Here is a 14787-nt window from a genome sequence, read left to right as displayed (position 1 = left end):
TTCCTAAGTCCCAGGTATAGGATCCTTTCTAGTGCTAGTATTGGGGTTAAGATGAGGACTTGGATAAAAGGCTGGGTGGATGATAAGAGACTTTAGGGGTATGGGTTCACATTGTTTATGTTTTGGAGGCAGGCCTTGGCTGACACTCTATGGGACTGTGTGAGAGACGGAGCTGTGTGATAGCAGGGTTTGCCCAAATTACCTTGGCAACAGGTATGGTGGGCAGAGAAGTTTACTGATTTTTTTTTCCAAGGTAACTTATTTTCAAAAAGGAAAGAAGGTAAATTCTTTTAGCTGTATGTCAGTCAGCTTGACTTTGTTTTCTGGCAATTAAAAAATTAATTGTTAATAGGATAGTTAATGAATATCTAGGAAAAAAAGTGACAATCACATAATGTCACATAATGTCACCAAAGTCATTTCAGACCAAGTTGATTTCTTTTTTATTGGAGGTTTGAGACTGACATAAGGAGAATTATGTCGATAACAGTTTGCCTAGATTTTAGCTAAGTATTTGACAAAATTTCTCATGTTAATCTTGTGGATAAGGTAGAGAGATAAAGGTTAAATCTTCATAGAGTGAGGTGGACTTGAAACTGTTCAAATGGTTGGACCTAAATAATTAATGGTTCAAAGTCAATATAGAAGTAGGTCCCCAGTGGAATGATTAAGGAACCTGGGTTTGATTCTGTACTGTTTAACATTTTAATCAATGATTTGGATGGAGGCATTAAATAATAATAAGAATAATGATGATGATGATAGTAGCTAACATATAACATATAGTGTTTTAAGCACTTTACATATATTACCCATGTGATGGAAAGCTTATCAAATCTGCAGATGGTGCAAAACTAGAAAGAGTAGCTAACACTTTGAATGAAGAGTTAGGATTCAAAGATAATAAGCAGCCAAATTTTCTATAATGAAATTATGGGGATAAAAAATAGAGATAAATGTTCAACTTCTCAATTATAAGATGTAGAAAGGTGTGTGGAGTCAGATAGTTTGTAGGAAAAGCATCTGGGGGTTTTATTGAACTGGCAGTTCAGTGCATGTCAACAATATCACATGGCAGCTGAAAAACAGCAACAATAATAATGTAAAAAACCATCATCTTATGCTCTGAGGGAGGTATAACCTCCAAAGCAAGGGAAGTTCTGTCCTGGTTAGACCATAGGTGCAGTATTGTGTTTGGAGAAGACATTGATGAGCTGAGAGCTTCCAGAGGAGACGACTCAGTGTGGTGAGTGAAGGGCCATATGAGGTTGTGTTGAAGGAACCAGGAGTGTAAGGTTGAGAAAGAAGAGATTAGGGGTGGGGGTGGAAAAAGATAGCTCTCTGGTAAAAGAGTGATCTGGTAGACTTGCTCTGCTTGATTCCAAAGTTCAGAAAAAAAGAACAAAGGATAAGAATTGCCAAAAGACAGATTTAGACTCAATGTACAGGGAAAAGTCCTAACCATTAGAGATGTCCCAAAGTATTCTGCGGGGTAAGGAGTTCTTCCAAACTAGAAGTCTAATAGCAAAGGCTAGAGGGTCATTTGTTGTGTAAGTTGGAAGAAGAAATTTTTGGTTAATTGAGGGAATCTTATGGGTTGGATTAGATAGATCCTTTTAGGTTCAAGTTTTGAGGATTCTGTAACTTCTGATTATCTTAGGAATACAGATCTACAGGGTGGAGCCAAGATGGCAGTGTAGAAACAGGAAACTCCCTGTGCTCCCCCCATAACCACCTCAAATACCTATAAAATATGACTCTAACCAAACTTTAGGACTACAGAACCCACAAAGTGACAGAGAGAAACGAGTTTTCCCCTGAAGGCAGCCTGGCAGACCAGCATGAAGGGTCCATTGCAGCACTCTGGGAGCAGCACCCAGTCCCATGTAAGCCCGTGGTTTTAGCCTCAGGGTGCCCCGACCATCCTCAGATAGAGGGACTTCGGGACAGTGGATCACCAGCAGCTGTAGCAGTTTCCAGAATTATCAACCCATAAATGCCAAAGACAAAGTGAGTGGTCAGTGTGGACTCTGTGGGAACAGGGGGTCTGGGAGTGCGGTCTGGCCTCTGCCCCATGAGGTAGAAGTGTCTGAGGTGTGGCAGCCACTGCTGCATGGCTGCTTCAGAGCTCCTGGCCTGCAGATTGTAGGGGGACCAAGCAACCATTCTGAGGGGTAATTACTCTTGCTTTAACCTGCTTGGATATGGATTGCTGTCTAGGGTGGAGGTCCTGGGGTACATGACCAGGTGCCAGAGCCTGTGGAGGCTTCAGAGATGGCAGCCAACTAATAGCTCTGGCAGCTGTGAAAACCCCAGAGATTTGGGACAAAAGTGTACTCTCTGGAAGCAGAGTTCTACTGTGGCAAAAAGCCCCAAAGTCAAGCAATTGAGTGGCAACATGAGTGGCAAAGGAAGCAAAGCAAGCACAGCAACCCGACTCTAGATTCCTTTTTTGGGGACAAAAAGAATCAAAGCATGGAACATCAAAATGACAATGAAGTCAGAACTCCTGCACCAAAAGCTTCCAAGAAAAATATGATCTGGTTACAGGTCATAGAGGAGCTTAAGAAGGATTTTGAAAACCAAATAAGAGAAGTAGAGGAAAAATTGGGAATAGAAATGAGAATGATGCAAGAAAACCATGAAAAGAGAGTCAACAACCTGACTGAAGAAAATAATAGCTTAAAAAATAGACTAACTCAAATGGCAAAAGAGGCTCAAAAAGCCAATGAGGAGAAGAATGCCTTAAAAAGCCGAATTTGCCAGATGGAAAAAGAATCTCAAAAGCTCACTGAAGAGAATCATTCCTTCAGAATTAAATTGGAGCAAATGGAAGCTAGTGACTTTATGAGAAATCAAGACACTATTAAAAAGATCCAAACAAATGAAAAAAATAGAAGGCAATGTGAAATATCTCATTGGAAAAACCACTGACCTGGAAAATAGATCCAGGAGAGATCATTTAAAAATTATTGGACTACCTGAAAGCCATGATCCAAAAAAGAACCTAGAAATCATCCTTTAAGAAATTCTCAAGGAAAATTGCCCTGATGTTTTAGAACCAGAGGGAAAAATAGAGGTTGAAAGAATCCACCAATCACCTCTTGAAAAAGATCCCCAAAAGAAAACTCCTAGGAATATTATAGCCAGGCTCCAGAGTTCCCTGATCAAGGAGAAAATATTATAAGCATCCAAGAAAAAACCAATTTGAATATTGTTGAAACACAATCAGGATAACACAGGACCTGGCAGCTTCTACGTTGAGGGATTGAAGGGCTTGGAATATAATATTCCAGAGATCAAAGGAGCTGGGATTAAAACCAAGAATCACCTATCCAGCAAAACTGAGTATCATGTTTCAGGGGAAAATATGGTCATTCAGGGGAATAGAGAACTTACAAGCATTCTTGATGAAAAAACCAGAGTTGAATAGAAAATTTGACATTCATATACAAGAAGCAAGAGAAGCATGAGAAGGTAAACAGGGAAAAGAAATCATAAGGAACTTATCAAAGTTGAACTATCTACATTCCTACATGGAAAAACAATAATTGTAACTTATGAAACTTTTCTCAATATGAGAATAGTTGAAGGGAATATATATATATATATGTGTATGCATACATGTATATGTTTATATAGTAGGATATATGGGAGTATGAATGCATATGTGAGTGTGTGTATATATGTGTACAGGTATACATAGACAGAGGGCACAGGACCAGTTGAATAGGAAGGGATGATACTTAAAAGGTGAAATTAAGAGATCAGAGAGGAATATAATGAGAGGAGATGGAGAGAGATAGAATGGAGTAAATTATCTCATATAGAAGAGGCAAGGGAACACTGTTACAATGGAGGGGAAGAAAAGGAAGGCAAAAGGGAATGGGTCAACCTTATTCTCATTGAATTTGGCTTCAGGAAGGAATGAAATACACATTAAATAGGGTATCTCACCCTACAGGAGAGTCGGGAAAAGGGGATGAGAGGGGGAATGATGGAGGGGAGGGCAGGTTGGGGAGAGAGAAGTTGGAAGCACCCACTTTTGAAAAGGGACAGGGTCAAAGTAGAGAATAGAACAAGTGGGAGGTGGGATAGGAGGGAGGGAAGTATAGTTAGTCTTTCACAATATATCCACTATGGAAATGTTTTTTGTAGCTACATGTGTGCAACCTATATTGAATAGCTTATCTTCCCAGTAAGGGTGGGTGACAGGGGAAGATGGGAAAAAATCTGGAATTCAAAGTTTTAAAATCAAATGTTTAAAAATAATAATATATTATTATCATTTTTTTTACATGTAACTGAGAAATAAGATATACAGGCACTGGGGTACAGAGATCCACCATGCCCTCCTGGAAAGTCAGAGGGGGGATGGAGAGGATATAGAAGAGAGCAGATTGAGGGAGGGGGTATTCAGTGGGATTGCTGTTTTGGGGTGGTGGGTAGGGGAAAGGCGGGGAGAAAGTTTGTACCTCAAAATCTTGTGGAAATGAATGATGTAAACTAAAAATAAACATAAAATTTAATTAAAAAATTTAAAAAGTGTGCTTTGATCTGCAAAAAAAAAAAAGAATACAGATCTACAAGGGACATAATACTCACTAGTTTCTTTTATTCTTCTCTCACTGTTTCTACCAAAGTTATAAGCTCATATAAGCTCAAGGAGAGGAATCATGCTTTTTTTTTTGCTTTTTTGAGGGCAATTGGGGTTAAGTGACTTGCCCAAGGTCACACAGATAATTTTTTTGTTAAGTGTCTGAGGCCAGATTTGAAATCAGGTCCTCCTGACTCCAGGGTCAGTGCTCTATTCACTGAACCATCTAGCTGCCCCCTGTTTTTTTTTTTTTAAACATCTTTGATGACATCACTTGTTGTGTGTTCTTGGGTCAATCCTTTCTCCATATTGGGCCTCAGTTTTGGGGACTGTGGAATGAGAAGTTTGAACTTTGATTGTTGTTCAGTCATTTCCAGTCATGTCTGACTTTCTGTGATCCCATTTAGGGTTTTCTTGGCAGATATTGGAGTGGTTTGCCATTTTCTTCTCCAGCTCATTTTACAGATGAGGAAACTGAGAATAACAGGGTTAAGTGACTTGCCCAGGGTCACATAGATAGTACATGTCATGAATTCATGAAGATGAGTCTTCTAGACTTCTAGCCTGGCACTCTATCCTCTGCTCCACCAGCTGCCAGTCTCTGAAGCAGGGGTTCTTAAGTATTTTTTTATACTATGGATCCCCTTGGCCATCTGTTGAAGCCTGTGGACTCCTTTTCAGAGTTGTTTTTTAAAAAAAATCATTGAAGAAAATGCTAAATTCCCATCCAAGTTCTCCTGCCTAGGTTAAGAACCCTTGCTCTTAGGGCTCTTCTAAGAGTCTTACATATCTATTGCCTGATTCTTCCTACCATGAAAGACAACAGGGACCATTTTAGGATAATGGATCTAGAATTGAAAGCGACCTCAGAGGCCATCTAACACCCTTCTTTCCTTACTTTACAGATGTGGAAACAGGTTCATGGAGGTTGATTTCCTTGCCCACGGTCACACAGAGGAGGAATTTGAATGCAAGTCTAAAACTAGGGGAGATATACTCTTGATTTTCATTTCTAATGGCTTGAGGGTACTAGCTTCTTCAGAGACCACATCATAGATCTAGACCTGGAAGAAACCTCTGATCATCCAGCCCAGTCTCTTCATTTTGCCATCAAGGAAACTGAGGACCCAATAGGAGAAATGTTCAAGGTCCTCTAGGAAGTAGATCTTGGCTTCAAATACGAAACTTTAGGGGAGGTCACAGTAGGTTTCATATACAAGTGTATTCAGAAACAGAATCATCTTCTCAAGTAATTTCCCAGGTAAACATTATCAATCTTCCTCTAAAAGCAAGGTTTCCCCCCCCACCTCCCCACCCCTTCCCATCAGCCTTGTCTGCTTCTGTCTGAATAAGGTCAATGTGGGAATGAGAAGAATGCATAGAGAAGCCCAAGACAAAAGTGAGGCAGAGAGGGAAGTGAGGACTGTCGGATTACCCTGCAAGCACCGAGTGAGAGACCTCCCAACATCAGATTCTTTCTCTGTAACTTACCTCCAAAGACTGGCTTAGGTACGCTTTAGGTGACCAGGGCCCTTACAGACTTCACTTTGGTGCTTCCTTCCCTAGCGGCATGGTGTAGAGGAAAGATCAGAGGCCTAAGGAAGCAGGAATCCTGGGGTCTGGTGTGTCCTCTGCCACTGACTTGCTATATGACCTTCGGTAATCCTCTCTCTGAGCCCTCCTTTAAGTAAGAGGGGGCTGGACTAAATGATTTATAAGTTCTCTTCTGCCTCTAATGTTCCATGAAAACCCAGGTCTTCATGGATATCCCCCTTCTTGCCCCCCTGAAAGGCCTTAGAGAGAATAAAGAGAGAGAACAACCCTCCCCAGAGCAAGCTGTTAGAGGACATAGACGTGGGGATTTGGGAGCAGAAAGGGAGAGGTGTTAGTTAGGTGGCAGCCGACAAGAACGCCACCTCTCAGAGGATCGGTGGGGTGGGTGGTGGAACACAGGGGACAGGCTATTCGGTACCTAGTGTGTGGCTGTGATTGAATGGGGCTCTTAGCTTCGGGGCTCTTCGCCGATGACGGGGTTCTAAGCAAGGCAATGAGACAAACAGGAGCATTGGAGCAAGGCTTGCTGAACCCTCTTGCTCACCCCCACCCTAGACCGGCCCCAAACTGGCCCTCCCTGGCTTGAGGAAGGGCCCATAGCTCACCTGGAGAGTAATGAGGCTACAGGTTTCTCCACAGAATTGCTCCTCTCCCAGGGCTTCTTCCCAGGATCTGTAGGGTGGGATCAAAGAGTGTGTCCTTTCCTAGCCTCCATCCTTCCATACCTAAGCCCACCGCTTGGCAATGACTGCCTCAGAAGCGCCAGTCAGAATCTGAGAATCACAGGACTAGAAATATATGGGCATCAGGTCCAACTCCTGCCCAAATCATGAAGTTAGTCTACAATATCCCTAGCAATATTTGTAAATCTACTTAAATATTTCAGTGGATGGAAACTTAAGCACCTCTAGAGTTCCACCACTGGACGATACCATTGGTTAGGACATTAAAAAAAATTATTGAACCTCCTTTCAGCTTCCATTCATCTGCCCATTAAACAGGATGATTAAACTATTTCCCTGACCTTGGCCCTCACTTTTCCAAATAACTCCAAATTGTGTAAAATACCTGGCAGTCAGTCAACCAAGTCATATTTAAGACTTAAATACATTATAAAACTGTCTACAGAAGTAAAAGGACTTAAATAGTTGCAGGGATATTCATTACCACATTGCTTCTCTTTATATGCATACATCACTTAAACGTAAAAAGGTCATATCATAAAAAGTAAAATGGATAACCATATCCTTGATTAATTATCAATAACTAAGTTTGGTTAGGGAAAGAAGGAAGAATAGAGGAGACCACAAAAGAGAAAATAATTTCCATTGATACTGTAAAGTGTTCGCATGAATAAAATCAATGCAGCTAAGAGTAACAGGGGAGCCCAACTGTGCATAAGAGCTGGGTTCTCATTGACCAGTTCTCCATTGCACAGGATAAAAAGGGGAAATGTGAATTGGGTGAAAAAGTCTTCACATCATTTATCTCCAATAAAAGTCTGATGTTCCATCTGTATATAGGGAATTAACACAAATATATAAGACCAAGAACCATATCCCAGTGGAGGAGTAGTCAAAGTCTATGAACATATAGTTCTCAAAAGAAGAATCACAAGCAACCATATGAAAGATTGTTCCAAATCATTAATAATAAAAGAAATTCAATTAAAAATAACTCAGAGTTCACTTCACACCCAGGAAATTAATAAAGATGTCAAGATTAGAAATAGTGTCATAGGGGCTTTGAGGAGTCTAGCACACTGTGAATTGGTCCAGTCCAACCGAAGAACAATTCAGAATGATGTGATAAAAATAACAGAAATGTCTGTACCAGAGACCTCTCTGCTAGGCAAATAACCAAGGAAGTCAAAGGTAGAAAAGTCCCACATATACCACTTTTTGTTATAGCAAAGAACTGGAAACAAAGTGGGAGCTAAACATGGTAAGTAAATGTAACAAAACGTTATTGCAGTGTAATAAAATGGTGAATATAAGGAATTCAGGGAAACATGGGAAAACTTATATGAACTGATGCATAGTAAGCAAGCAGAACTGGTAAAACAATAGTTACAAAGATTTTAACAATGGAAATAGAACAATAAAGGAAGGAAAAGAATTAAGTGCCTACTATGTGCCAGGCATCATTTTATTTACGATAACAACCTAGGAGGTAGGTGCTATTATAAACCTCATTTTACAGAGGAAAATTTACAGAGGAAACTGAGGCAGATAGTGGTTAAATGACTTGCCCAGGATCACACAGCTAGTAAGTGTCTAAGGCTGAATTTGAACTCAGTTCTTTCTGACTCTAGGCCCACTAAACCACCCAGTCAAACCAAAACTGAATTAAAAACTAATTATAATGATTAGTTTAGCTCCAAAGAAAAGAAATGGTGTTCTTCTCCTCTTTTCATGGCAAACAGAGGACTCTAGATGTAAGAGGTTTCCTTTGCTTTCACACACAATCGATGTATTGGTTGGTTTGCTCAACTTAAAATACAAACACAACAAACACCACTTTGTTCTAAGTCAAGTTTTGCTGCTATATTTGAAAAGAAATGTGATGTTAAAACAAAGGGTATCAATGAAACTTAAACTAAAATAAAATTAAATAAGCATAGCAGAAAGGATAGAGCTTTGGTGCCGGAAGATGAGTTTAAAGTCTTGCTCTGTGCCTTCCATGTTGTATGACCTTAGACAAGTCATTTATTCCCTTAGGCTGTTTTCTTATCTGTCAAGTAATAGGGTCGAACTAGGTTAACTATAAGGCATCTTATAGGTCTAACATTCTGTGATCATATGATTTTGTGAGTTGGACTCAAGCTCTGAGGTCCTTCCTATTCAATGGCATTCTCTGTTCAGTGAGTCAAAAGTCCTTCTCATATCTAACATTCTATATTCTGGAGTCCTTTGCATCTTAACCAGCTAATGAAAATTAAAATTATGTTTTAACTGAGGTCCTTTTATAATGCAGACCTTTGTTTTTTGGTAGTTTTTTTTTTTTGGAGGACGGAAGGCAGGGTAATTGGGGTTAAGTGATTTGCCCAAGGTCACAGAGCTAGTAAGTGTCAAGTGTCTGAGGTCGGATTTGAACTCAGGTCCTCCTGACTCCAGGGCCAGTGCTCTATTTATTGTGCCACCTAGCTGCCCCCATTTGGTGTTTTTTTTTAAGACTATACCTTGAGGTAGAGGGTCAACAGTAGTCCAGTTCCTAGTTGGATTCTCTCATGAAGGTATCTATCAGAAGGAGTGCAGGGCTTGGTCTGGGAAGCAGGATTCTATAGTCAAATTAGTTTGGGCTTACCTGAGGCATTTGGTGGCTGTCCAGCCCCTCGGTTCCCTGGGGAAGGTGAGGTGCTAGATTCTTCCTGAAAACAAAACATAGGACATCCTGTCAATGTCTGGATGCTGTCAGCTTTAGCTGCTTATACAAATGAGTCCCTGAGGTCTGGGCCAATTGGATGCTGTGTCAAGGACAATAATGGCAGGTGTTTTTCTGACCTCCTCAAAGAACCTATAGACCTTCAGGACTGTTTGTTCCAAGAGGAGGTGTGGAATAATAGAGAGATCTGGCCTCAAAGCCAGGAGGATTTGGCTTTGTCAAGTTTTCCCTTCGACGCACATTGATTTAGTGAACCTAGACAAGTCCCAGCATTCTATGTTCATTATTGTAATCTTGGTGCTCTCAAAACCGTGAGTTTCAGAGGATGTACTGACCTGCATCAGCAAAGGGAGTTTCCTCTCTTAATCATCTCCAAGGCCAGTCTGTAGACTGCATGGATGAATCTTATCTAAGCCTCATCATGTCCCACTGTTTTGCCTCCACTGCCCTACATGGCCCACAGGTGGTGCTTGGTCAGTGGTTTCAGTAACTGAAGCATTGTCTCAAGTATTATGTCCAGTGGCCCATTTCCTGGGTCTGAGACCCAACATCTGTTGGTGCATTTGGCTTACACATTCTGTATCCTGCTTGTGCCCAATAGGAGTATATGTGGACTGCAGCATAATGACGGGTATAAATGACATTATTGAGGATATGTATGACTAGAAAAGATGGGCAAGTTATATTGTGAGAAGGATCAAGAATGGAATAAACATTTATATAGCACCTTCTATGAATCAGGCACTGTGCTAAGACCTTTACAAATATCTCATCAGATCATCACAACTACTCTCTGACCTCCTTTTAAACCCACTTTACAGGTGAGGAAATCGAGGTAGACAGAGGTTAAACGACTTGCTAGTAAGTAGCTGAGGCTGGGTTTGAACTCAAGTTCAGATTGCTTGCTGTCTTAGCAAAGGGAGAGGGGAGGGAGGGAGAAAAATTTGGAACTCAAAATTTTATAAAAAATGAATGGTGATAGCTATCTTTACATGTAATTGAAAAAAAAAATACTATTTCCAAAAAACCTACAAAGGTCCAGTGCTCTATCCATGGCGCTGCCTAGTTGCCTTATGACAGATGAACAGCTGAAGTGAGAGCAGTACACTCACAATTCAAAGAAGAGGTCAGGCAGGTCTCCTCATAAGGTTGGTTCCCATAGCTTCTCTACATAACAGGAATGGGAACATGTGAACAAGAACATAGCAGAATGAAAAAGGCTGTGAAAGTGCTTTGATCTGCATTGGTGAAAGGAATACTCACAATGTAGACTTCTGAATGGGGGTTTAGCTCTCATTAGAATGTAAGCTCTTTGAGGGCAGGAGCTGTTTTTGTCTTTTTTTGTATCTCTAAGGTCTCAGCCCAGGCCTGCACAACATAGGGTCCACGGACTGCTTATTGCCCACCAAAGCATCTCAGACAGCCAGCAAAAAATGTAGTACACTCTCCCGTGTCTCCACATGACCTGCAGCAACCAAGCATCATAAGCCTGTCTCTAGTTTAACCTGTCTGTGGCCCGAGGAAGCTTAACCTATTTTAATTTTGGCCCCTACCCACTGCAAAGTTTTGTAGCTCTACCTTAGTATAATGCTTGGAACCTAGGTGTAAGGGAAGGGAAGAAGAATTTATATAGAGCCTACACTGGGCCAGGCACTGGGCTAAGCGCTTTTCAAGTATTATCTCATTTGATCAAATCATAGCAAATGCTTAACAAATACTTTTGGATGTAGACATATTGGGATGGCTAGGTAGTTCATTGAATAGAGCACCAGCCCTGGAGTCAGGAGGACCTGAGTTCAAATCTGATCTCAGACATTTGACACACTAGCCGTGTGATGTTTGGCAAGTCCCTTAACCCCAATTGCCCTCCAAAAAAGAAAAAAAAAAGGATGTAGACATATATAATTATTTTAATACAATGGTGATGCCTGCACTAATAAATGTTGATGTTTAGAGATTTTAAGTGTTTTCTCTTTTCTCTAAATAATATTTTAATATATAAATATGTTTATAATATATAATATATGTATATATTATAGAATATATGTGTATATTATATAATATATGTGTATATATTATAAATAAATATATAAACAATATATCTAACTGCATATATTTATATTTATACATATATACATCTATTTAAATATATATACATACCCACATACAGAGAGAGAGAGAGAGAGAGAGAGATTAGATAGAAGGTGAAGTCACTAGTACCTGTGTGAGAAAGATGCCCTGAAGTAGGTGGAATTTGACTTGAATCTCTCTCCTTTCCTCCCTCCCTCCCTGTCTCTCCCCCATCTCTCCTTCTCTCTCTCTCTTTCTGTCTGTCTGTCTCTCTCTCTTTCTCTCTCCTTCACCCCCTCCCCTCTTAGAAGGGAAAAGCATGAGTCTACACCTTTAATAACCAAGAATGGGCCACCAACATTCACTTGGCATCTGTAGGCAGGCACAGTACCAAGGATGGCATGAACCACCTGACAGAGTGTCTCTAAAGTGTCTTTGAAGAGCTCCTGCCCTGTGTAGAATATGAAGAGGAAGCTGGCTTCTAAAAAAGGCAACCCAAAGTGAAAGAAGTAATTTGAAAATACAAGTTAATCTTGGTCCTTGCCACGGATCCACCCTCAGGAACAGTATCTCCCTTCCTGACCCCCTTCAAGTCATTGTTTGTGATCCATCATTGGAACTCAAATTTGCTTGGAGTAATCAAATACTCCCTGGCACACTTTGCATTTAATTTGCTTCTCAGCTTCCTTCTACATTTTTGGGGAGGAGGGGGCAGAGTTGAGGATGATGGGGACTTCGTGCTACTTCAGGAACTGGGCTTTCAGAGCTAAAACTCGTACCTGACCTTTTGACCCTTTCTGACTATTCTAATGTCTAAGAGTGGCACCGTGGTGCCCTAGCTACAGTGCTGGGCTGGGACTGAAGGGGCCTGGGTTTCTGTCTTGGCCCTGCTACTGATTCATAGTGTTAGCTTAGGCAAATCACTTCCAGGATCGCACTTTTGTCACCTGCAAAACGAAAACAGCTGAACTAAGCCGTCAAGTTGTATCACAGATTAAGAGCTGGAAGAGGTCTTATCGAGTTCAGTCTTGGACTTCTTGTTTTACAGATGAGGAAGCTGAGATACAAAGAGGGAAAGTGATTTTTCACAGAGGTAGCAAGTGGCAGACATGGGATGGGAACCAAGTCGCCTGACTCTGAATCCAGTGTTCTTCATCTGACCCTGCCTAGTCCTCTCACACTGGCTTCCCTCAGGTGTGCTGCTGGCTGGCCACACTGATCTACGTGCAATTCATCAAATACTCCTGTGTTTTTGCACTTGCTGTGTGTGTGTCCTCCAGGCCTGGAATGGTCTCCTTCCTCATCTGACTCCTAGTTCCCCCTGCATCCTTCAGGATTCAGGTTAAATTCCACCTATTCCAGAGGCCTTTCTCTCACCTCCTACTGTCTTCCCCGTTCACAGCCACTTTCATCTGTTGATATGTGGGCAAAGGTAGAGTGAGGTTGGTTGGTGGCTGTCTTTCGTCCTGGAAGAGGACCAAAATGACATCTCTATGCTAGAGTCAAGATTCAATGTGTCTGATTGTGGCTGACCAGACCAGTATGAGCTTGGAATGTTCTACCACAGGTCAGGCACAAATAGTCCATGAGAACATTTGGGGTGAATTCTCCAAATCATCCTGTGTTTCCTTTGAGCTGCTTCAATTCTGCTTTGCTCGTAGAGCATAGCACCTTCTCTGACGTGGGCATGCCATGCTGGCGGTCCTGTGCCAGTGTCTCCCATGTCACACAAGGATTCCAAAGTTCTTAAGAGAGCCCTTGAGAAAGTTGGTGCCCTCAATAGAAGCAGGGAAGTTCAGAAGAGGGGTGGGCTTGGGTGGAAAGATAATGAGCTCTGTTCTGATGTCTGCCAGACATTCAAGTATGAGATGCCCATAGGCAGTTGGTGATATGGGACAGGAGCTCAGAAGAGAGACTAGAGTTGTATCATATCATTTCATATCATATCACATCCTATATCATACCATATCATATCACACATCATATCATATCATATCATATCATATCAATCATATAATTTCACATCACATCACATCCTATATCATACCATACCATATCACACATCACATCACATCACATCATATCATATCAATCACATCACATCATATCATATCATATCATATCATATCATATCATATCATATCATATCATCTCTCTCTGTGTTTAGATGAACACAAAATAAATAATATAATATATGTGATATCTACCTAGTTGTTGACATGCTTTTCCCCCATTAGACTGTGAGTTCCTTGAGGGCAGGGTCATCTTTTTGCCTTTCTTTGTATTTCTAGTGCTTAGCCCAGTGTCTTCTATCTTTATTGTTCTTGTTCAGTCATTCAGTCACGTCCAGCTCTTTGTAACCCCATGGACCGTACCGTGCATGGGTTTTTTTTTTTGGCAGAGATACTCTTGTGGTTTGCTATTTCACTCTCCAGTCCATTAAAGCAATCAGGGTTAAGTGATTTTCTCAGGGTCGCACAGCTAGTAAGTATCTGATGCTGGATTTGAACCCCAACCTTCCTGAGTCCAGGCCCCGTGCTCTCTCCACTAAGCCACATAATAAGCACTTGTTACATGTTTGTTGATTTGATTTTTCAGTGTACTACACTGCTCTTTCACTCTTCATTCTTAATTGGCCCAACTCAGATACTCCCAGTGATGGAGCGAGGCCAGTCTTTCTAAGATTGTTATATTCTATGCCTGGGGGGGATCTTCCCTTCTCCTGGTTTTATGTCTGTCAACATGAGGTCTTAGAAACCTACCCGGTTAACAGGGTCTGATGGCACAAGAGTTTTGCTCTCACTCACTTGCCCGGATGCCTTTGTTAGGTGGTAGGCTCAACAAAAGTGAGATCTAGAAGGCAGGCTGGGCCTTCAATTTTCCATCAGGCTATTTTTCTGACACCTCAGCTGTTAACCTCTGCTAAGAGGCAAAGCATTCTTTTGGACACCTTGCTACATAATTCACTTCATCTACTCATGCATGCTCTTCTCTCAGCCTGGAACACATGCTTATCCTCCCTTCCCCCTCCTCTTTTTAGCTATTGATATGCTGTACTTTCCTTAAAGCCCGAACAAAATGCGGTTTCTTTTGGGAAGCCTCCCCTGCTCTCATTCCCTTTGGATCTCACAATACTATGCTCAGACCTTTCTGATTAAGTCATAACATATTACTTTGAAATC

The 14787-nt window shown here is 41.2% G+C and overlaps 1 protein-coding gene across 6 annotated transcripts in view; it reads right to left on the bottom strand.

Annotated features, from left to right (window-relative positions):
• LOC138173824 (ena/VASP-like protein) overlaps positions 1–14787 on the bottom strand; it is a 285363-nt gene that overhangs the window by 5563 nt on the left and 265013 nt on the right. For 4 of the 6 annotated variants that reach the window (XM_069103916.1, XM_069103914.1, XM_069103917.1 and 1 more), the window contains exons 9-11: positions 9458–9521; positions 6757–6823; positions 6570–6632 (exon numbers count right to left, since the gene is read on the bottom strand). In XM_069103916.1, coding sequence (XP_068960017.1) covers positions 6570–6632; positions 6757–6823; positions 9458–9521 — 194 coding nt within the window. The remainder of the gene's footprint in view (positions 1–6569; positions 6633–6756; positions 6824–9457; positions 9522–14787) is intronic. The other 2 variants (XM_069103918.1, XM_069103919.1) reach the window with 1 other exon arrangement.

The sequence above is a fragment of the Petaurus breviceps genome, unplaced genomic scaffold (assembly GCF_028583685.1).
Source record: "Petaurus breviceps papuanus isolate PSGF00001 unplaced genomic scaffold, PetGlider_PUasm1.0 65, whole genome shotgun sequence".
In the NCBI taxonomy this organism is placed as follows: domain Eukaryota; kingdom Metazoa; phylum Chordata; class Mammalia; order Diprotodontia; family Petauridae; genus Petaurus; species Petaurus breviceps.
The sequence above is the reverse complement of the archived record's forward strand: the minus strand, read 5'-3'. Positions and strand labels throughout refer to the sequence as shown.